This window comes from Chiloscyllium plagiosum, chromosome 27, assembly GCF_004010195.1.
Source record: "Chiloscyllium plagiosum isolate BGI_BamShark_2017 chromosome 27, ASM401019v2, whole genome shotgun sequence".
Lineage (NCBI taxonomy): Eukaryota > Metazoa > Chordata > Chondrichthyes > Orectolobiformes > Hemiscylliidae > Chiloscyllium > Chiloscyllium plagiosum.
This window is the reverse complement of record NC_057736.1, coordinates 8,645,677-8,669,485: the sequence shown is the minus strand read 5'-3', so window position 1 is coordinate 8,669,485 and position 23,809 is coordinate 8,645,677. Positions and strand designations below refer to the sequence as shown.

The 23,809-nt window shown below is 44.3% G+C and overlaps 1 protein-coding gene across 1 annotated transcript in view; it reads right to left on the bottom strand.

Moving 5' to 3' along the window:
* LOC122563513 (receptor-type tyrosine-protein phosphatase U-like) overlaps positions 1–23,583 on the bottom strand; it is a 330,644-nt gene extending 307,061 nt beyond the window's left edge. The window contains exons 1-3 of the mRNA XM_043717332.1: positions 23,504–23,583; positions 16,854–17,125; positions 4,542–4,623 (exon numbers count right to left, since the gene is read on the bottom strand). Of these exons, the coding sequence (XP_043573267.1) occupies positions 4,542–4,623; positions 16,854–17,117 (346 nt within the window). The 5' untranslated portion in view covers positions 17,118–17,125; positions 23,504–23,583. The remainder of the gene's footprint in view (positions 1–4,541; positions 4,624–16,853; positions 17,126–23,503) is intronic.
* Positions 23,584–23,809: the final 226 nt, after the last annotated feature.

The following is a 23,809-nucleotide window of genomic DNA, read 5'->3' as shown; positions in this document are numbered from 1 at the left end:
ATTCTTTTATTCCTGACATTCCTATAGAAAGCCTTAGGGTTTTCCCTGATCCTACCAACTAAGGACCTTTCATGTTCCCTCCTTGCTGCTCTTAGCTCTCTCTTCAGGTCCTTCCTGGTTACCTTATAACTCTCAATCGCCCCAATTGAACCTTCACGTCTCATCTTGAGATAGGCCGCCCTCTTCCATTTAACAAGGGATTCCAATTCCTTATTAAACCACGGCTCCCTCACACGACCCTTTCCTCCCTGCCTGACAGGTACATACTTGTCAAGGACACTCAATAGTTGCTCCTTGAACAAGCTCCACATATCAATTGCGCCCTTCCCTTGAAGCCTCCTTTTCCAAGCCACACATCCTAGGTCATGCCTCACCGCATCATAATTTCCCTGCCCCCAGCTATAACTCTTGCCCTGCAGTACACACTTATCCCTCTCCATCACTAGAGTAAAAGTCACCGATTGTGGTCACAGTCCCCAAAGTGCTCAAGTTGCTCCTTGAACAAGCTCCACATATCAATTGCGCCCTTCCCTTGAAGCCTCCTTTTCCAAGCCACACATCCTAGGTCATGCCTCACCGCATCATAATTTCCCTGCCCCCAGCTATAACTCTTGCCCTGCAGTACACACTTATCCCTCTCCATCACTAGAGTAAAAGTCACCGATTGTAGTCACAGTCCCCAAAGTGCTCACCTACCTCCAATTCTAAACCTGGCCTGGTTCGTTACCCAGAACCAAATCCAGTATGGCCTCACCTCTTGTTGGCCTGTCTACATGTTGTGTCAGGAAACCCTCCTGCACACATTGGACAAACACCGACCCATCTAACGAACTCGAGCTATAGCTTTCCCAGTCAATATATCAGGAAAGTTAAAGTCCCCCATAACAACCAGTCTATTACTTTCACTCTTCTCCTGAAGCATCCTCGCAATCCTTTCTTCTACATCTCTAGGACTATGAGGAGGCCTGTAGAAAACTCCTAACAGGGTGACCTCACCTTTCCTATTCCTAACCTCAGCCCAAACTACCTCAGATGGCAAGTCTTCGTCCATGGTCCTTTCCACCGCTGTAATACTATCTTTAACAAGCAATGCCACACCTCCCTCTAAACCTGTTGGACTATAACCTGGTGTTGTGTGATTTTTAACTTTGTACACCCCAGTCCAACACCAACGACTCCAAATCATCAAAAAAACTGCATACCTGATGTATAATGATTACATGTTGTTATGTATTCATAGAATCGTACAGCAGAGAAGACGCCCTTCAGCCCATCAAGGTTGTACATCTAAAAATGAGTATAAATCTACAGTAGGAGAAAGTGAGGACTGCAGATGCTGGAGATCAGAGCTTAAAAATGTGTTGCTGGAAAAGCGCAGCAGGTCAGGCAGCATCCAAGGAGCAGGAGAATTGACATTTCAGGCATAAGCTCTTCTTCAGGAATTCTGAAGAAGGGCTTATGCCTGAAACGTTGATTCTCCTGTTCCTTTGCTGCCTGACCTGCTGCGCTTTTCCAGCAACACATTTTTAAGCATAAATCTACAGTAGTCTCTCTTGCCAGCATTTGGCCCATAGCTTCAAATTTATGACATTTTAAGGACTCACTCAAGTACTTTTTAGAGGTTTTGAGGTTTCCTATCTCAGCTACCCTCCCAAGCAGTGGATTCCAGATTCCAGTCTTTTACACAGAGGGTGATAAGTGGCTGGAACATGTTGCCAGGGGAGGTAGTAGAAGCAGATATGATAGCAATGTTTAAAAGGCATTTAGATAGACACATGAATATGCAGGGAATAAAGTGATATGGACCATGTACTTTAGTTTAGAATAGCATCATGGTCGGCATAGGCATAGTGGGCTGAAGAGCCTGTTCCTGTGATGCACTGTTCTATGTTCTATGTTCCATGTCCTCAATACAATATAATGAAAAAAATGAAAAAGAAATAAGGAGGGAGAAGATTAAATAGGAGGGCAAGGTAGCTAGTAATATAAAAAAAATTGCAAGCATTTCTTTAGATATGTAAAGGACAAAAGAGAGGGAAAAATGGGCATTGGACTGCTGGAAAATGACGTTGCAGAAGTAGTAATGGGAACAAAGAAATGGCTGAGGAACTGAATAATTACTTTGCATCAGTCATCAAGGTGGCAGACACAAGTTATAGCCCAAAGATTCAAGAGAGTTGGGTTGCCATCAGTAAGGAGAAGGTGCTAGAAAAACTGAAAGGTTGAAGGTGGGTAAATCACTTTGATCAGATAGACTCAACCCAAAGTTCTGAAGGAGATAGCTCAATAGATAGTGGAGGTGTTAGTGGTGATCTTTCAGGAATGACTGGAGTCAGGGTGGGTCCCAGAGGATTGGAAAATTGCTAATGTAACTCCGCTGTTTAAGAGGACAGTAAAAATACAGAAAATTACCGGCTGATTAGCCTAATCTTGGTCGTTAATAAGATTTTGGAGTCCATTGTGAAGGATAAGATTTATGAATACGTGGAAAACTGGACAAAGTCAGCATGGCTTCATCAATGGGGCATCATACTTGACAAATCTGTAAGAATTCTTTGAGGAGGAATCGAGCAGGCGAAGGAGAGCCAATGGATGTTATCTACCTGGTCTTCAAGAAGGCTTTTAACAAAGTACCACACAAGAAACTGCTGAGTGAGATAAGGGTTCATGGTATTAGAGGCAAGGTGCTAACATGGATAGAAGCTTGGCTGTCTGGTAGACAGTAAAGGGGGGGATAAAAGGGTCCTTCTCAGGATGGTAGCCAGTGACTAGTGGTGCTCCACAAGGGTCAGTGATGAGCCGTTTGTGAGGTATCAGCTTTCTTATGATCCACATGGAGTTATAGATAGAGATGTACAGCATGGAAACAGACCCTTCAGTCCAACCCGTCCATGCTGACCAGATATCCCAACCCAATCTCGTCCCACCTGCCAGCACCCGGCCTATATCCCTCCAAACCCTCCCTATTCCTTTTAATGCCTTTTAAATGTTGCAATTGTACCAGCCTCCACCACTTCCTCTGGCAGCTCATTCCATACACGTACCATCCTCTGTGTGAAAAAGCTGCCCCTTAGGTCCATTTTATATCTTTCCCCTCTCACCCTAAACCTATGCCCTCTAGACATGATTTCCCATGCACAAAACCATGTTGAATATCCCTAATCGGTCTTTACCTTTCCAAATACATGTACATCCTATCCCTCAGGATTCCCTCCAACAACTTGCCCACCACGGACGTAAGGCTCACTGGTCTATCGTTCCCTGGCTTGTCCTCACAACCCTTCTTAAACACCTGTGACTATCAATGGTACAAATATCTCAGCAAGAGGCCCAGCAGTCACATCTCTAGCTTCCCACTGAGTTCTAGGGTACAACTGATCGGGTTCTGGGGATTTATCCACCTGTATGCGTTTCAAGACATCCAACACTTCCTCCTCTGTAATATGGACATTTTGCAAGATGTCACCATTTCTTTTGCTACTTTCTATATCTTCTATATCCTTTATCCTTTTTCACAATAAATACTGATGCAAAATACTCGTTTAGTATCTCCCCCATTTTCTATGGCTCCACACAAAAGCTGCCTTGCTGATCTTTGAGGGCCCCTATTCTCTCTCTTGTTACCTTTTTGTCCTTTGGATTCTCCTTAACTCTATTGCCAAAGCTATTTCATGTCCCCGTTTTGCCCTCCTGATTTCCCTCTTAAGTATACTCTTATGCCTTGATACTCTTCTAAGGATTCACTCGATCTATCCTGACATGTGCTTCCTTCTTTTTCTTAACCAAACCCTCAATTTCTTTAGTCATCCAGCATTCCCTACACCTACCAGCCTTTCCTTTCACCCTAACAGGAATATACTTTCTTTGAATTCTCGTTATCTCATTTCTGAAGGCTTCCCATCTTCCAGCCGTTCTTTACCTGCGAACATCTGCCCCCAATCCGCTTTAGAAAGTTCTTGCCTAATACCGTCAAAGTTGGCCTTTCTCCAATTTAGAACTTCAGCTTTTAGATCTGGTCTATCCTTTTCCATCACTATTTTAAATCTAATAGAATTATGGTCGCTGGCCCCAAAGTGCTCCCCCACTGACACCTCAGTCATCTGCCCTGCTTTATTTCCCAAGAGTAGGTCAAGTTTTGCACTTTCTCTAGAAGGTACATCCACATACTAAATCAGAAAAGTTTATTTGAGGCTTCCTCAGTAAATGTTTTTAAAGCTAAGGTAGATAATTTTTTGAAAATTATCTACCTTAGTAAATGAATTAAGGGTTATAATGAGAGGACGGGTAAGTGGAGCTGAGGCTACAAAAAGATCAGCCATGACCTTATTGAATGGTGGATCAGGCTCAAAGGGCCAGATGGCCTACTCCTGCTCCAAGTTCTTACGTTCTTATGTTAGTACTATTGATTCTGCTTCCACTCTCCCTTTAAACAGTGCTTTTCAGATCATCATAACTATCTGAGTCACAAAAAAAGTTCCCTCATCTCTTCCTTCAGACTTTTAATCATAACAGTGGAAAGACAGAAGAGATTGTTTACTTACTGCAGGTGGAATCCACGATCTGTATATCATCTAATGCGATATAACCTCTTTGTTCCGGCAAGATGACTGCTTCAAAAATAACCTGGTATCGATTAGAATCAAATAACATCATTAAAGTCACATAATAAATTCTTATGGTTGCAGACAGATGGATAGTTTGAAAGATTTGCAAATGAAAAACCAAGGGTTATCTGAAATGAAGGGCTTTTGCCCGAAACGTCGATTTTGCCTGTCCTCGGATGTTGCCTGAATTGCTGTGCTCTTCCAGCACCACTGATCCAGAATCTGGTTTCCAGCATCTGCAGTCATTGTTTTTACCTCTTTGAAATTAGTAAAGTTTTATCTCAATTATTTAGAAATGCAACTGCTAACATTTGGCCAAAATCTTTTATTTTTAATGGGCATTTATAGCACAAAAGGAGACAACTGGGCCCATTTTTCCTCGCCAATCATTTAAGATCTGAATGTACTCATCCCATTTTACAGCATTTAGTCCAGAGCCTTGGAAGCTATGACAACACGAGTGAATATTTAAATATTACTAAGTATTTTCTTTTTTTTTCCTTTGGTTTGAACAGTGTTCAGCTGCATGAGCAGCTACTACCACTGCTGTTGCTGCAGCAGCCTGTGCCTTGCCCACAACTGAACACTTTCTGGTGCCTGGGCCTGCCTCAACTGTTGATGCTTGGGCTCCACCTACACCTGGGATTGCTACTGTTGCTGCCTGGAACCTGGGGCCTGCCTTCACTGTTGCTACCTGAGACTTGCTTTGGACCATTGCTGCTTGAGACTTGCTGAGGGCCCCCCTGAACTGAAGGCTGTTGCTGCTGTCAGGACCCAACCTGCAATCAGGATTACTGCTACCTGATCCCTGCCAACACCTGGGTCTGTTACTGTTATTACTACGTGGGCCTAATCTCTCTGCTGTCGCCAGGGTCAAGGCTGCTGCTACAGCCCCAGCCTCCTTGTCATGACCTTGTGAGGCCCACAGGAAGGAACACCGGGGCCACCCTGCAGCACACTATGGCAAGCCTGAAAGCAGCAGGCCCTAGCCGCATCTATGTCGAGTAGCTGCTGCCTTATGCTTGACTGCTGCAAGCCCTGCTACAACTCCAACCCCCTTCAGGCATCTGACCAAACGCTTGGGGGTGAAGGCCTATCCCCATTCCAACATGATTATTGAGGCTTGCAGTAAAGCCATGGCTAGTGTGGTTGGCCATCTGGCCATCATTGCTGTAGCCCACATGTACAGGAAAGTCGTATTCTTCCTTAGGACTGAGCAGGTGGTCCATTTGGCTGTGCAGAAGGGGCTCACTGTGGGCAGGACATTCCTCTCCGTCGACCCATTGGAGGTCACTGCCTGGAGGATCATGATTTCCAACGTCCTGCCCCTCATTGCCAATGAACTCCTTCTCCCCCATCTCTAAACTCCAGGGGAGATCCAGTCAAGTGTGCAACTGCTTCCACTCGGTCTGAAGAACCCTGTCCTCCAGCATATCTATCCTTCCAATGCCAGGTGTTCACTTGCCTGACCTGGGGGGGGGAATACCACAGTGAGCTCATTTACCCTCCTCCATGAGGGAACAGCCTACAGCGTCTTCTGGATGATAGACTGTGCGGTGTCATCTGTGCCATGAGGTGGGGCACATAAGGAAGAACTGCCCCACCCAGAAGGTTGTCCAGCCCACACCAGCAGCTGCAGGTGGTGCTGCCGCACCAAAACTCCCACCCCCCCCCCCCCCCTCCCCCCCCTCCCCAGGACAACACCACAAGCCCTGTCAGCAGGGGCTACTGGTACCTCCACCTCTGGTGGGAAGGTGGGGTGAGTGTCCGGCTGAGTGGGGCAGGTTTGGGAAACTCCAGTGTTGTGGGGAGGGCCTTGGGTACAGGTTCCCTAAGAGTTGTCACCATGGGGCAGGCATCAAGCACAGGGTCCGGGGGTATAGGTTCCCTGGGGATCGATGCCATGGGGTGGGGTTCAAGAACCTGGTCCCACCACCCACCAGCACCTGACATTACAAGAGCAGGATAGGAAGTGACACAACTGGCTCTCCCTGCCCTTGCCATGCCCCCTGTATTCCCCCCAGCCAAGAGTGTTCCTGGAGATGTGGGGGGGGGGGGTGAGAAAGCCTTGGGTCATGTGAACACCAAGGTGGGCAGAGAAGGGAAGGCCCATAAATTACCTCCTCTCCCTGGGGAAGAGGTGCTGCCTCCTGGAGGGGAGAGAGTTCCTGGGAACACTCCAGCGGTACTGTCCCTCCCCAGGGGTTGAATCCACGGTGTCTCCTGCCTGTCTCGTACCATGGCCTAGCCTGCCTGAACCCCTGGGAGCTGCAGTAGGTTATTCTGTTGCTGCTGTTCCACCAGCACCCAGCGATGAAATAGAACACAAAGTGGCCCACGGTGCGAGCTGTAGTATTTTAAATACCAGGAAGTTATTGAGTGGTGGAGGGGAGGGCGATGTTATCTTCACTCCTCCCTCCTGGACTCTTTCTGGGCACCTTGGCCCTGGGAGAGCACCTTTTCCCCAAGGAGCTGAGTGTTCAGGTGTCGGGTGAGGAGTGGGGCCATAAGCCTCCGCTGCCCAATGATTGGACCTTGCATTCTGGGAAGGGATGAGTTGAAGAAGTTACCACCGGGGACACTGGGGGTCGGATTGCTGGGGGCTTGAGGCTAGTTGGTGGTGCCGGGCCAGCCCCCACTATGCCTGTGGGGAAGGGGCTGGCAACTGAGGGTGACTTCCTGGAGGAGAGTTCGGGTTCAGCGATGGGCGCTGGGGACGAAGCAGAGTTTGTCTCCAGCGAAGTTGTTGAGTCCCAGGTGCCCCCCACCTAACACCTCGTCATCCCTCCCGAGGAGCTCCTGGAATTTGTCAAGGAAACTCATAGTCGCCGGGACAGAGCCCAACTGGCACTCAACCGCTGGAACTCCTTCGAGCAAGTGTACTTGGCCCAGGCTGCTCGCCCAGCATCTGGACTGTATTCAAATGAGCAAAAGAGTCTCAGAAAATTCCTGGGTGCAGTCCTGGGGAGGTTGAGGGACTTCTGTGCCCCCTCTCGTCCTCCCAGTAACTGGTTTAATTGTATTGGTGGTGGTTGCACAACCCTGCTGACATGAAGACTATCATTGCCAGCCTCAAAATCAACAGCAGCAGGGAGTCACAGTGCAGATTCCAGACTGTCTTGGGCCTTCAGGACGGGAAGTATGTGGTGTGCTTCCTGCGAGTTACCCCAGGAGACAAAGTCACCTGGCTTTTGGAGTGGCAAGGTGGGGGTGGGGGGGGGACCCACAGGAGTCACCTCACCCGCAGATCTGGCAGGGTGGCTATCTTGTCAGCCCTGCATTTTCAGCTGTAGATCTTGGGGGTCAGTGAGCCTGTGCCAGGCAGTTTGCTTCATCCGATAATTCGGCTGGGTGGGGGGGGCATGGTGCTTCAGTTTGTGAACGTCTACGCTCCTTTAGTTGGACCAAGACAAATGCACTTCTACAGAGAAGTGTCCACTCATCTCTCCTCTGCCAATGAAGGCCACTGTGTTGTCCTCGGGGGAGATTTTAACTGCATCCTTGAGGTCGGGGACCATGGTGATGCCCGGTCTGGTTTAGCATCTGGGAGGAATTTGGGGCACTTGGTCAAGTCCTTCGACCTGTTGGACGTCTAGTGGAATCTCCATCCTGATTCCATCGCTTTCACCTTTGTGAGGCCTGGAGTTGGAGTGTCCAGAATCAACCGCCTGCACGTTTTGTGCTTTTCAGAGACCTCCATGCGGCAGGTGCTGTGCACAGACCCACACCTGGTGTGGGCGGAACTCCTTCCGTTTGGAGCCTGACTCAAGTCCACATAGTGGTACTTTAACTACCCACTGTTGGAGGATGAGCGGTTCTGAAGCTAGTTTCAGCGGTTCTGGGCCAGCCAGAGAAGGAAGTGGGGATGCTTCCCTCCCTGACACTCTGGTGGGATGTAGGCAAGGTTCATGTCTCCAATTTCTGTCAGGAGTATGCGAGGGGGCCAACAAAGAGGTGGAAATCCATGATTGAGAAGTTGGAGAAGGAGGTATTCGATCTGGAGTCATGTCTTGGTCAGCCTGATGTGGACCCAGCCCTGCGGGGGTGTACAAAGCGAAGAAAGCCACGCTCTGGGACCTGCAGGTCATTGGGTCCCAGGGCGTGTATGTGAGGTAATGGATCCGGCTCCTCCAGGACCTGGACTGTGGCTCTTCCTCATTCTACTTGCTGGAAAAAGGGCGCGGCACCAGTCAACAGCTCTTTGTGCTGCTGGCTGACAACTGGTCCCTCATCTCTGATCCGGAGGGTATCAGGGCCCAAATTCACTCCTATTACATGGCCCTTCTTCTCTCCAGATCCGTCGGACAAGGATATTTGCAGAGTTCTGCGGGAGGACCTGCCTCAGCTCAGCCCAGAGGATGCTGGAAGGCACGACAATCCCGTCATTTTAGAGGAGCTGATCGGTGCCCTCAACTGGCTCTCAAGGGGCAAGTCCCTGGGGCTGGATGAGCTGACTGGAGTTTTTCAGGGCATTCTGGGATGTCCTAGGGGAGTGTCTAAATGCTGGCGAGCTGCCCCTTTCTTGGCGAAGGGTGGTCATTGTCCTTGAAGAACAGGAATCCAGCCTCCCTCCTTGGCATGGATTATAAAATTTTCACCAGGGTGTTGACTTCTTGCCTGCCTCTGTAATGGCCTACATGATTCATCCGGACCAGTCCTACTCGGTCCCAGGCCGGAGAAAACACGACAACGTCCACTGGTCTGGGACCTGTTCCATTTCTGTCGACATGCTGGTCTGCTGAGTGCCTACCTGTCCCTCGACAAGGAGAAGGTGTTCGACAGAGTCGATCACTAATATCTGTTCGGGACTGTGCAGGCATTCGAGTTTGGGAAGCAGTTCGATGCCTGGATCTGACTTTTGTACACCGCAGTGTCTGGTTGAAGTTAACAGGTCCCTGACTGCGTCCCTTCATTTTGGAAGAGGAATACAACAGGGCTGCTCCTTGTCTGGCCAACTGTATTCCCTGTGCGTGGTGGCTTTCCTGTGCCTCTTGTGGAAGAGGTCTTTGGGGCGAGTTCTGTCCTGCGCAGGCATGGGGGTGGTCCTCTCTGCTTATGCTGATTTATGTGCTCCTCACTTTCAGTTGAGATGGAAGTGATATTTCTCTGCAATTGATTATCTGTGGATGGATAGCTTTGGGAACACTTTGAAACTTTGTTTTGTTGCTTGTGTTAAGATTTTAGCTTTGTTTGCTTATTTCTCTTCTGTGTGATAAATTTATGTTCTATTGTCAAATAAAATTTGCAACTAATGCCAATATATTTCAGGAACTAACACGTATGGTAGCCAACTGCACAAAATTAAATATGTGGTCAATCAAATGAGGTTGCACTCTGACAACAGTGCTGTATCCCTCATTGTTTGCGATATATGTAAATGGTGTTGATGAGAATGAGGGGAGGAAGGTAAGTAAGTTGATGACATGAAGGTTGGCTGGGTGGTTGACAGTTATGAAGGAGATCTTAGGTTACAGGAGGATACAGATGGATTACTCAGATGACAGATCAGTGGTAGATGAAATTTAACTCTTGATTAAATGAGGTGATGTATTTTGGAAGAAATACCAAGACAGGAAATACTCAATGAATGATAGAACACTAAGAAATTCAGAAGAAGAGGGACCTTGGGGTGTTTGTCCACAGATCTCTGAAGGTGCTAAGACAGGTTAATAAGGAGGTTAAGCAAGTTTTTGGAACACTTGCCTTTATCAGGCAATGCATAGCTTATAAGAGCAGGGAGGGAATGTTGAAGTCATTCAGAACTTTAAGACCCCACTGGAGTATTGCATGCAGTTCAGGTCACCGCAATATAAGAAGGATGTGATTGCACTGGAGGGGGCACAGAGGAAATTCACCACAATGTTGCCTGGGAGGGAGTATCTTAGTTTTGAAGAGTGGCAAGATAAGCTTGGGTTGTTTTCTTTGGAGCAGTGAAGCTTGAAGGGGAATTTGATAAGGAATAAAAGATTATGATGGGTATAATCAGGGTGGGAAAAAAAGATGTTCCCCTTCGCAAAAGGTTCAACAATAACCGGCATATTTTTCAGGTGAAAGGCAGAAGGTTTAGAGAGAACTTAAGGAATTATTTTTTTTCCTCCAGAGGTGGTAGGCATCTGGAATGCACTACCTGGGAAGTTAGTTAAGACAGGAAATTTTACAACCTTTTTTAAAAAAAATGGATTAGCACGAGATGCAATAACATCCAAGGCTATGGGCTTAGTGCTGTAAAGTGAGAGTAGTGTAGATTTAACGTATTTTTGACAGTACAGATTCAACAGGCAGAAGAGACTCTTCTGGATTACGATTTTAAGCATCAAAAGCAGGAATAGGCCATTCAGCCCCTCAAGCCTGCACTACCATTCAAGATGATCATGCCTGAACTGATTGTAACCTCAAATCAACATTCACTCTTACCCTGATCAACTTTCATCCCCTTGCTTAATAAAAATCTTTTTCCGCGGTCTTAAAAATATTCAATGACTCCACTTCCACCACCTTTTCAGGAAAAGAATTGCAAAGATTCACAATCCACTGACTGAAAATAAAATCACCTCATATCTGTTTTAAATGGGTAATGTTTGATTTTTATACAGTGATGCCTGATTAAAGATTCTCCCACAAGAGTGAACAAATCTCCATATCTCTCCTGTACAAGATCCCTCAAAGCTAAAAATCACGCATTCGTCTTTTCGGTTTCAAATGTCTCTTCTTACTGTTCTAAACTCAAGCAGATATAAACCTCGATTTTAAAAAAACTTCCTACTTTTCTTTCATATTTTCCAACATCCACAATATTTCATGTTTATCTGAGAGGAGAGAGGGGAAAGATATAAAAGAGACCTCCGGGGCAACTTTTCACAAAGAGTGGTACGTATATGGAATGAGCTGCCAGATGAAGTGGTGGAGGCTGATACAATTGCAACATTTAAGAGGCATTTGGATGGATATATGAATACAAAAGGTTTGGGAGGGATGTGGGCCGGGTGCTGGCAGGTGAAACTAGATTGGGTTGGGATATCTGGTCAGCATGGACAGGTTGGACCGAAGGGTCTGTTTCCATGCTGTACAACTCTATGACTCTATGAGATGCCTAGTCTGTCCAACCTTCTCTTGCAAGAGAACTCACCCATTCTAGGAAAAAACCAAGAAATGCAGGAGAAACTCAACAGGTCAAGCAGCATCTGAGAGAGAACTGAAAGTAAAGCTTTAATAATGACTCTTCTTCAGGACAGAGAGGGACTGGGAAATGATGGTTTATATGCTATTGTTAGAGGGGGAGGAAGAGTAAGTGAAACAGATAGTGAGGGTGCATAGGGCAAAAGACAAAGTGCTAATGGTATTAAAGAAGATGTAAATGTAAGTAGGAAAACGAGAAAATGGTCTGTTTTGTTGAAGGCAAAGCCAACAAGACACCAAGACAGTATGGCCTGTTATGGGTAAAGGGGCAGTCTGATATCAAAATGGAAGACAGAGGTCAGGCTCTGAAGTTATTGAACTCAATGTTGAGTCCTAGTGGCTGTAAAGTGCCTAAACACAAGCAGAACCAGTGTCAGGAGTGATAGAGGATTGGACCAGGGTATTTCAGAGAGAACAATCCTTGTGGAATGCTGACAGTGGAGGGAAGGAAAAGGTGGTTGAAGGTAGTATTCTACTGGCAGTATCAGAAATGGTTGATGATGATCCTTTTTTATTTTCATTAGTGGGACTTTGGCGTCATTGGCTGGCCAGCATTGATAACCCATCCCTATTTGCCCTTGAGAAGGTGGTGGTGAGCTGCCTTCTTGAATCACTGCAGTCCACTTGCTGTGGATTGACCCATAATTGACCCACTACTGCGACCCCTAGGACTCATAACGGCACACAAACCAACAGTCACGCTCAGACAACAACTCACCAGAACGAAGGACCCGATACCCAACATGAGCAAAACTAATGTAGTGCACAAAATACCATGCAAGGACTGCACAAAACACTATATAGGACAAACAGGAAGACAGCTAACAATCCGCATACATGAACATCAACTAGCCACGAAACGACATGACCAGCTATCCTTAGTAGCCACACACACAGACAACAAGCAACATGAATTCGACTGGGACAACACTACTATCATAGGGCAAGCCAGACAGAGAACAGCCAGGGAATTCCTAGAGGTATGGCATTCATCCACAAACTCCATCAACAAACACATCGACCTGGACCCAATATACCAATCACTACAGCGGACAACTGAAACTGACAACCGGAAGCGGCAGGGACAGACCACTATAAACACCGGAGGAAACATCAAAGAAGCGCTTTGCAGGAGGCTCCCAAGCACTGATGATGTCGCCTAGCCAGGGGACGAAACGTTTGCAACAAAAACTTCCAGCTCGGCGAACAGAACCACAACATTGACCCATAATGCTGGTAGGGAGGGAATTCCAGGATTTTGACCCAACGAATGTGAAGGAACGGATATATATTTCAAAGTCTGGGAGGTGAGTGGCTTGGAGGGAACTTGCAGGTGGTGGTGTTCCCAAGTATCTGCTTCCCTAGATGGAAGTGGTCGTGGGTTTGGAAGGTGTTGTCTAAGGATCTTTGGTGAATTTCTACAGTGCATCTTGTAAATAGTACACACTTTTGCTACTGAGGGCTGGTTGTGGAGGGATTGAGTGTTTGTAGATGTGGTGCCAATCAAACAGGTTGCTTTGCTGTGGATGTTATCAAGCTTCTTGAGTGTTGTTGGAGCTGCACCCATCCAGGCAAGTGGGGAGCATTCTATCACATTCCTGATGGTTGCCTTGTTGATGGTGGATAGAATTTGGGGTGTCAGGAGAGGAGTTATTTGCCACAGTATCCCTAGTCTCTGACCTGCTCTGGTAGCCACTGGGTTTATGTGGTGAGTTCAGCTGAGTTTCTGGTCAATGGTAACCCCAGAGATGTTGACAGTATGGGATTCAGTGATAGTAATACTGTTGAATGTCGAGGCACAGTGATGACAGTGTCTCTTATTAGTGATGGTCATTGTCTGGCATTTGTGCAGTGCGAATGTTACTTGCCACTTGTTGGTCCAAGCCTGAATATTGTCCAGATCTTGTTGCATTTGAGCACAGAATGCTTCAGTATCTGAGGAGTCACGAATAGTGCTGAACACTGTGCAATCATTGGCGAACATTCCTACTTCTGACCTCATGACAGAGGGAAGGTCATTGATGAAGCAGCTGAAAATTGTTGGGCCTAGGACACTACCCTGAGGGACTCCTACAGAGATGTCCTGGATCTGAGATGACTGACCCTCCACAACCATAACCAGCTTCCTTTGTGCCAGGTATGACCCTAACCAGGGAAGTGTTTGTCCCCAATACCCATTGATTCCAGTTTTGCCAGGGCTCCTTGATGCCATTCTCAGTCAAATGTGGCTTTACTATCAAGGGCTGTCACACTCTCACCTCACTCTGGAATTTAGCTCTTTTGCCAATGTTTGAACCAAGGATGTAATGAGATCAAGAGCTGAGTGACCCTGGCAAAACACAAACTGGCAGTCATTGAGCAGGTTGTTGCTGAGCAGGTGCTGCTTGATAGCATTGCTGTTGATCCCTTTCATCACTTTACTGACACTGGAGAGTAGTCTGGTTGGGGCGATAATTAGTCAGGTTGGATTTGTCCTGCTTTTTGTGTACAGGACATACCTGTGCAGTTTTCCATATTGTCAGGTAGATGCCAGTGTTGTAACTGTACTGGAAGAGCTTGGCTAGGGGAGCGGCAAGTTCTGGAGCACACATCTTCAGTATTATATTGCCGGAATCAGGGCCCATTGCCTTTGCAGTATCCAGTGCCTCCAGCCATTTTTTAATATCACATGGAGTGTATCAAATTGGCTGGAAAGTGGTATCTGTGATGCTGGGGACCACTGGAGGAGTCCGAGATGGATCATCCACTGGGCACTTCTGACTGAAAATTGTTGCGAATGCATCAGCCTTATCTTTTGCACTGATGTGCTGAGCTCCTCCATCATCGAGGATGGGGATATTTGTGGAGCCTTCCTCTGGTGAGTTATTTAATTGTCTGCCACCATTATGACTGGAAGTGGAAGGGTTGCAGATCTGAGCCATTGGTTGTGAGATCACTTCACTCTGTCACTCACTGTTTATACCATTTGGCACACAAGTAGTCCTGTTTAGTAGCTTCACCAGGTTGACACCTCATTTTTAGGTATGCCTGATGCTGCTGTAGCATGCCCTCCTGCACTCTCCATTGAACCAGGGTTGATCCCCTGGCTTGCTGGTAATGGTTGAGTGGGTGTTATTCCAGGCCATGAGGTTGCAAATTGTGCTGGAGTACTGTTCTGCTATGGTTAATAGCCCACAGCACCTCTTGGATGCCTAGTCTTTATTGGTTCGAAGTCTGCCCCATTTAGCACAGTGATAGTACCACACAACACGATGGAGGTTGTTCTCAATGTGAAGGCGGGACGTAGTCTCCACAAGGATAGAACGGTGGTCACTTTTACCTATATTGTCATGGACAGATGCTTCTGCAGCCAGTAAGGATGAGGTCAAGTATGTTTTTTCTTCTTGTTGTTTCCTTTACCACCTGCTGCAGACTCAATCTAGCAGCTATATCCTTTAGGACCCAACCAGCCTGATCAGTAATGTTGTGGCCAAGCCACTCTTAGTGGTGGACATTGTACTCTGGATGGGGGATTTCATTGTGTGCCCTTGCCATCCTCAGTGCTTCCTCCCAAGTGTTGTTCAACATGGAGGAGTACTGATTCATCAGCCGAAAGAGGACAGTATATGGTAACCACTAAGAGGTTTCCTTGCCATGTTTAACCTGGAGCCATAAGATTTCATGGGGTCCAGAGTCAATGTCAAGGACTCCCAGGAAACTCCCTCCCTACTGCATACCACTGTATCACTGCCTCTGCTGGGTCTGTGCTGCCAGTGGGACAGGACATATTCAGGGATGGTAATTCTGGTGTCTGGGGTGTTATCTGTAAGGTATGATTCCGTAAGAATGACTATGTCAGGCTGTTGCTTGACTAGTTGGTGAGACATATCTCCTAATTTCGGCACTAGCCCCCACATGTTGGTAAGGAGGATGTTGCATGGTCGACAAAGTTTTTTGTGTTTTTGCCATTGTCTTTTCCGGTTCCATGGTCAATGCCAGGTTGTCCGTCCAGTTTCATTTCTTTGTTGTAACTTTCTAGCAATTGATAGAACTGAGTGGCTTGCTAGGCCATTTCAGAGGGCAGTTGAGAGTTAATCACATTGTTGCGGATCTGGACTCACATGTAGGCCATCCCTAATTACCCTTGAAAGATGGTAGTGAGATGCATTGTCGAATTATTGCATTCCACGTGATGTAGGTACACCAGTGCTGTTAGAAAGGAAGTACCAGAGTTTTGATTCAGTAACAGTGAAGGAACGGTAACAGTTCCAGGTTAGAAAGGTGAGTGGCTTATAGGGAAAATTACAGGTGGTTGAGTTCCCTGTTCTTCCAGACAAATCTAACCCAACTGATTACTGCCATCACTCTATTCTCAGTCATCAGTAAAGTGTTTAATGTGTCACCAATAGTGCTATCAAGCACGCATGCTTAGCAATAACCTACTCATGATGGCCTGTTTGGGTTCCACTAGACCACTCGGTTCCTAACCTCATTACAGCCCTGGTTCAAGCATGGACAAAAGAGTTGAATTCTAGAGGTGAGTGAGGGTGACTGCCTTTAAGATCAAAGGCAAATTTGACTGAGTGCAATATCAAGGAGCCCAAGCAAAACTAAAGTCGATTGGAATTGGCCGAATCCCTTCACTGGTTCACTACAGCATGAGAGATTCCAACCATCATCCTTTGACATGCAAAGGTGATTCTCTCACTGTCTTCGACCTGGAGATTACCAATGATCATAAACTGAATTGGACTAGCCAAATAAATAGTGGCTACCAGAGCAGGTCAGTGGCTAGGAACTCCACAGCAAGTAACTCACCTCTTCACTCCCCTAAATCCTGTCCAACGTCTACAAAGACACAAGTTAAGAGTGTGATGATACACACCATGAGCTTTGGCAGATATTTAACATGCCTGAAATGTTGCAAAGAGTGACATGAACTCATCTGACTGCAAGTATCTTTATTTCTCCCCTTCCGATTTTTGAAGCAATATTTCTACAAACCCCTGGACAGTCTTGACAAAACTGTTCAGGAACACAGTTTAGGTGTGAATGTAATTTTATTCTCCTGAAAAGAAAAACTAGGGCTAGTACCTGATAGTTATCTGGATAGAAAATACCAACAGCAAGTTCAGCCTGTAACCATTGCTTCCCATGCGATTTTGATACATTCCAAACGGCATCACCAAGTGATCCATTATTGACCCTGATGAAAACATTGAGTAAACCAGGGCTAAATCCATCTTTGTCGTATAAAAAGTAGCTGAAGTGGATACAGTGAGCATAATTTTCACTCAAAGAATGGAGGATCAGTTGAGCTTTCTGGCCTTGAATGTGCTGTGAAGAGTTCACCATCATGTAGGAGCCTAAAGAAAAGAAGAACATATTTCATAGATAGAAACAATAAGAATATAGCCAAGCTTGGTATTATTCTTCTTGGAGTAGCAATAAATTAAATAAAGCACTCGCACCTCAATACTAATTAGACGAGCATGCAATGGCAGCAACCAGAGAGCAAGCTATACTGGATCTATTTTTGTCCAATGTGATAAGATTAATTACTCTTTACCAAAGGGACTCTTATGGACCAGACCAGGCCCCACAAAATATTTTAAAGAAGGTAACTTTGACTCTAACTTTTTCTTATTTTAAAGGCAAATGTAAAGTGCTGTGTTCCAGATGCAAGTCAATTGGTCAAACTATTTAATGTGAAGCAAAATACAATTTATTGAAACACTTTCATTAAAATGCAACAAAAGAAAGAAGAACTTAGAATAACTTAACTCTACTGAAAACTTAACTGAATAATAGATAGAGTAACTACTACTAATTAACTGTTCTAATATAGTAACATCCCATAAACACATTCCTTAACAAAAAGCCAAGTTCAGAAAGATAGATTTGTTTCACAGGTAACCCAGTAGCAGGGAGAAACCCCAGCTTCTAGCTGTAATCAACAGAAGAAAAAGATAGCATCTACTTCTTCAAAACTCCAGCAGTTTTTGCCCTGTTGAGGTTCTAACAGCAACAGCTTAAAGCTAAACCTAAAAATTAAAAAAATCCTGAAATCCTGGTCTGTGAGAAATGACCACACCCAGCCAGGCTGCTTCTATTGTTCCAACATTAAAAAAAGACTAAGTCCTCCTAAAATGTTTGTCATGGGTATTCAGTAGCCAGCTTGGCATATTTGTCTTGACTTAAAACAAACTAGGACAAAATAAGCTCTTAAAACCACAGCAACATCACACCACCCCCTTAAACAAAATGGATAATCAATATACATAGATGGATTCATTTTCAAAAATCCTTAGTCTTATGCTATTAATACATTATAATGCATATACATTACATTGACTATAAGCATGTAAACATTCACTTCCATAGTCTATGTCATCTGTATTCCCACCACTGAACACCTCCATTTTTCTTCATCGAAGTCCCAGTAATGCAGTGGCAATTTTATTCTCTCATAATGCCACATGTATAATTTTCAAATTGATTTGCTGCAATAATAAGCACCATCTAAGCAGACTGGAATTGTTGTCTTTCAATTTCTCCAAAAACTTTAATGGGTTATGATCAGTAAATAGAATTGTCTCAAACAAATTACTGGCAAAGTAAATGTTGAAATATTGTAACACCAATGCCAAGGTCAAGGTTTCTTTCTCAATATTCGTATATTTCAGTTGACGATCATTCAAATTGCTGTAAAAATAATCAATAGGTCTTACTATCTTCTTGATATCTTCTTGTAAAAGTACAGTACTGACACTCGCATCACTTACATTGATAGCCACCTTGAATGGCTTTTCATAGTTAGGTGTGGCTATCAATGAGAACACAGCTTTCAGGCTGTCAAATGCCTTCTAAATCTGCAATCCACTGGAATTTTTTGCAATTCGTCAATAAGTCAGTCAATGAAGCAACCACACTGCTAAAATTGAAGAGCTTACGCTCAAAACACCGACTCTCCTGCTCCTCAGATGCTGCCTGACCGGCTGTGCTTTTCCAGCACTGCACGTTTTGACTCTGATCTCCAGTATCTGCAGTCCTCACTTTCTCCCTACTAAAATGCAGTACAAACTTCGGATAAAAGTCACTTGATCCCAGGAATCATTTCAGGAACCTTTTAGAAGCGCCTCAATTGATTGCATAGGACCCCTCCCTAAAATAAAAAGTGGGAATCAATATTTGATGACCATAATGGATGTGCCTGCTAGTTTTCAAGAGGTCATTCCGTTACACAGTATCACAGCCTAAAAGGGTTGTAGAAGTGTTACTCAAATTGTTCAATTTTAATCAATTCCAAAGAGTCTGATGGCATTTCCAGTGAGCATAATTGTTGAGCTATTGCTGCAATTACCTCCCATCTTATAATGGACAAAGGCAACCACAACTCCAGGTGGTTTGCTAATTCCAAAAGCTTTGCTTTGCTCACTTTCTGTGAAACTCCTGCAGCAACCTCCAGGAAACTCTTAGTGACCCTGAACTAGTCATTACGACACAAGGCATACCTTCTTTAAATAAATCAAATTCAAAACCTAAAACAAAAGACACTAACACGTACCATTCACTACCTTGGAGTTCAATAATCCGAACTCAACCTGTAGTTATGGAGTCAGAGTCACAGAGATGTACATTAGGAAACAGACCCTTCGGTCCAACTCGTCCACGCCAACCAGATATCCCAACCTAATCTAGTCCCACCTGCCATCACCCGGACCATATCCCTCTAAACACTTCCTATTCATATACCCATCCAAATGCCTCTTAAATGTTGTACCGGCCTCCACCACTTCTCCTGGCAGCTCATTCCATACACGTACCAACCTCTGTGTGAAAAAGTTGCCCCTTAGGTCTCTGTTATATCTTTCTCCTCTCACCCTAAACCTATGCTCTCTAGTTCTGGACTTACCCACCCCAGGGAAAAGAGTTTGTCTATTTATCCTATCCATGCCCCTCATAAATTTGAAACCTCTATAAGGTCACCCCTTAGCCCTCTGATGCTCCAGGGAAAACAGCCCTAGCCTGTTCAGCCTCTCCCTGTAGCTCAAATCTTCCAACGCTGGCAAAATCCTTGTAAATCTTTTCTGAACCCTTTCAAGTTTCACAACATCTTTCCGTTAGGAAGGAGACCAGAATTGCATGCAATATTCCAAAAGTGGCCTAACCAATGTCCTGTACAGCCGCAACATGACCTCCCAACTCCTGTACTCAATGCTCTGACCAATAAAGGAAAGCATACCAAATGCCTTCTTCACTATCCTATCTACCTGTGACTCCACTTTCAAGGAGCTATGAACCTGCACTCCAAGGTCTCTTTGTTCAGCAACACTCTCTAGGACCTTACCATTAAGTGTATAAGTCCTGCTAAGATTTGCTTTCTCAAAATGCAGCACCTCGCATTCATCTGAATTAAACTCCATCTGCCACTACTCATCCCATTGGCCCATCTGATCAAGATCCTGTTGTAATCTGAGGTAACTATCTTCGCTGTCCACTACTCCTCCAATTTTGGTGTCATCTGCAAACTTACTAACCAGACCTCTTAAGTTCGCATCCAAATAATTTATGTAAATGATGGAAAGTAGAGGACCCAGCACCGATCCTTGTGGCACTCCACTGCCACAGGCCTCCAGTCCGAAAAACAACTCTCCACCACCACCCTCTGTCTTCTACCTTTGAGCCAGTTCTATATCTAAATGGCTAGTTCTCCCTGTATTAAATGAGCTCTAACCTTGCTAACCAGTCTTCCATGGGGAATCTTCTGAACCCTTTCAAGTTTCACAACATCTTTCCGATGTCTTACTGAAGACCATATACATCACATCTACTGGTCTGCCCTCATCAATCCTCTTTGTTATTTCTTCAAAAAACACAACCAAGTTTGTGAGACATGATTTCCCACGCACAAAGCCATGTTGCTACTTTCTATATCTTCCATATCCTTTTCCACAATAAATATGATGCAAAATACTCGTTTAGTATCTCCCCCATTTTAAGTGGCTCCACACAAAGGCTGCCTTGCTGATCTTTGAGGGGCCCTATTCTCTCTCTTGTTACCCTTTTGTCCTTAATGTATTTGTAAAAACCCTTTGGATTCTCCTTAACCCTATTTGCCAAAGCTATCTCATGTCCCCGTTTTGCCCTCCTGATTTCCCTCGAGTATACTCCTATGCCTTTATACTCTTCTAAGGATTCACTCGATCAATCCTGTCTATACCTGACATATGTTTCCATCTTTTTCTTTACCAAACCCTCAATTTCTTTAATCATCCAGCATTCCTTATACCTACCAGCCTTCTCTTTCACCCTAACAGGAATATAACTTTCTCTGGATTCTCGTTATCTCATTTCTGAAGGCTTCCGATTTTTCAGCCATCCCTTTACCTGCAAACATCTGCCCCATTCTGCTTTTGAAAGTTCTTGCCCAATACCATCAAAATTGGCCTTTCTCCAATTTAGAACTTCAACTTTATGGTCTGGTCTATCCTTTTCCATCACTATTTTAAATCTAATAGAATTATGGTCGCTGGCCCCAAAGTGCTCCCCCACTGACACCTCAGTTACCTGCCCTGACTTATTTCCCAAAAGTAGGTCAAGTTTTGCATCTTCTCTAGCAGGTACATCCACATACTGATTCAGAAAATTTTCTTGTACACACGTAACAAATTCCTCTCCATCTAAACCCTTAACACTATGGCAGTCTCAGTCTATGTTTGGAAAGTTAAAATCCCCTACCATAACCACCCTATTATTCTTACAGATAACTGAAATCTCCTTACAAATTTGTTTCTCAATTTCCCTATGACTATTAGGGGGTCTTTAATACAATCCCAATAAGGAGATCATCCCTTTCTTAGTTCTCAGTTCCACCCAAATAACTTCCCTGGATGTATCTCTGGGAATATCCTCCCTGAGTTACAGCTGTAATGCTATCCCTTATCAAAAACTGATCTTCATTGAAAATGAGACCATCCAGATGGAGGCCTACGTTGCAACCACTTAATTATTCATAATGTTGGAAAAATAACACTACTGTAAATGTAACATGTTGGAATGAGTTAAAGGTTTAAGAAATGCTAAGACTGTTTCAGGTTGTATAACAGGAGGAAGAATGAATGGATGTAAGTCTTATATTTTGATTTTTTATGTATCTCATTTTCACTAATGAAATACCTTTGAAAGACAGTTTTTCTGTTTATTTCGATATTTTTAACTGTGGATTGAAATGGGAAAAGAACTTGTTTTGAAAGATAAGGATTGCTGGAAGATTGCAGCATGTTTTGAAAGCAAGTAACCTGACCTAAGGACATTAGAAATAAAAGCAGGTGTCAGCCATTCAGTCCTCAAAGCTTGTCTTGCCATTCCACAAGATCATGTCTGATCTGTCTCAGGCCTTAGCTCCTCTTTCATGCCAGATGAGTATAGTATGATACACATTGTAAGCACTGTTTACATAGCCATTGCTTCCAGCAGTGGTTGAAGTGTAGTTTGTAGACTTAGTAGAGCTGAAGGGTTCTGCATAAATGGATTGTTGATTGGCAACACCGTTTGATCTGTGGACTAGTGACTAGTTATTATTGACCAAAGCCTTCTGTCTGCTGACAAATATGTGATTATTTCTCAGGTAGCTTAAGATGTGAACAGGTTAGCTAAGAAGCCTTCAGACCTCCATCAGATAGTCTCTGTTCTCCACAGTGAAAGCCAAGTAAGCCTAAAGAAAGCCAGTTTATCTTTCCTTCAGCAGCTGATGTAAGCTTTGACTTTTAATTAAAAGTATGAAAAAGTAAATTAATTAATAACCTTTTATTGATATGAACCAGCTACTCTACCTCCTTCAAACCAATGAAAACATCTGGAAAAACAGCACCAGAACCATCTGTGGAAATCTTGTTCCCAGTTTTCCCCTGTCCATAATACCCTGTATTTTTTTCATGTCTCTATATAAGAGGGAGTTTATAATGGGATTAGAATTTTAAATGTACAGTTATATGTAAATGGTCCACAAACGCTAACCTATAACTACTTACTTCTAAGCAATAGTAATTCTGGTTAAATACAGAAACCTGGTCAACCGAGTTCTAAAAGGCAGTTAAATTGGAAAATTTTGCATGCTTCTATGTTATCTTTAACTTTCATGACAACCCCAGGTATAGTGGGGCTTGATTTCCAGCCCACTCCCCCCTTGAGACATGACTTATGGGCTAGGGGCATTGCCAACTCGGCAAGTATTTACTATTGATTTCTTATTGCCCTTGAAAAGATAGTGGTGAGCTACACTTATAGCGTCCATTGCTCACAGTTGCAGTTGACAAGACATCTGCAATATAAACTGGACAATTGCCATATAAGAGAATTCAGCAGGGGATATGTTCTTTGAAATATCGGTGTCCCATAAATTCACAGGGCCTGGGTTTAAATAATTAAAATTGATGATATCGAATGTGCATTCTGAATTTTTCCTCCTACTATTTTAATAGATAAATAGAAAAATAATCTAGTGCAAGTAGTCCTACTGCTACTAACATCACCGGTAGTAAAGATAAAATATGTACCTATAATTTCCAAACAGTTATTTGTTTAAATATACGCCATCAATTTTCTGATTTGCTGCCTTGATAAAATAACAATTTAAGTTACTCACATGATCAAACTTCATTCACAAAGTTATTTTATGGCTCTGACAACCATATATTTCCATAAGACATGTCATGGAATAAAATAAGATAGAGGCAACAGACCTTGAAGGAGTTCTGATGTCTGTCCAGTTGGACCTTGGATTTCAACATGCTTCCAGTCAAAGTCATCATTGGTGCCTTGGAAATAGTCACACACATCATCCTCATCAAAGGTGCATATTTCTGTGGGTAATAAAAGAGAGTTTAGTTTTCCCATGGAACTTTCCAAGGTCTACACAACTCAGCAAACCAAGACAACAAGAAATCAAAAGTAACGGGAAGTGCAAGCTCTTCAAACTGAAACATTAACTCTTCTACAGAAGCTGCCTGACGTACTGATTATTTCCAGCATTATTCTTTCATATTTCT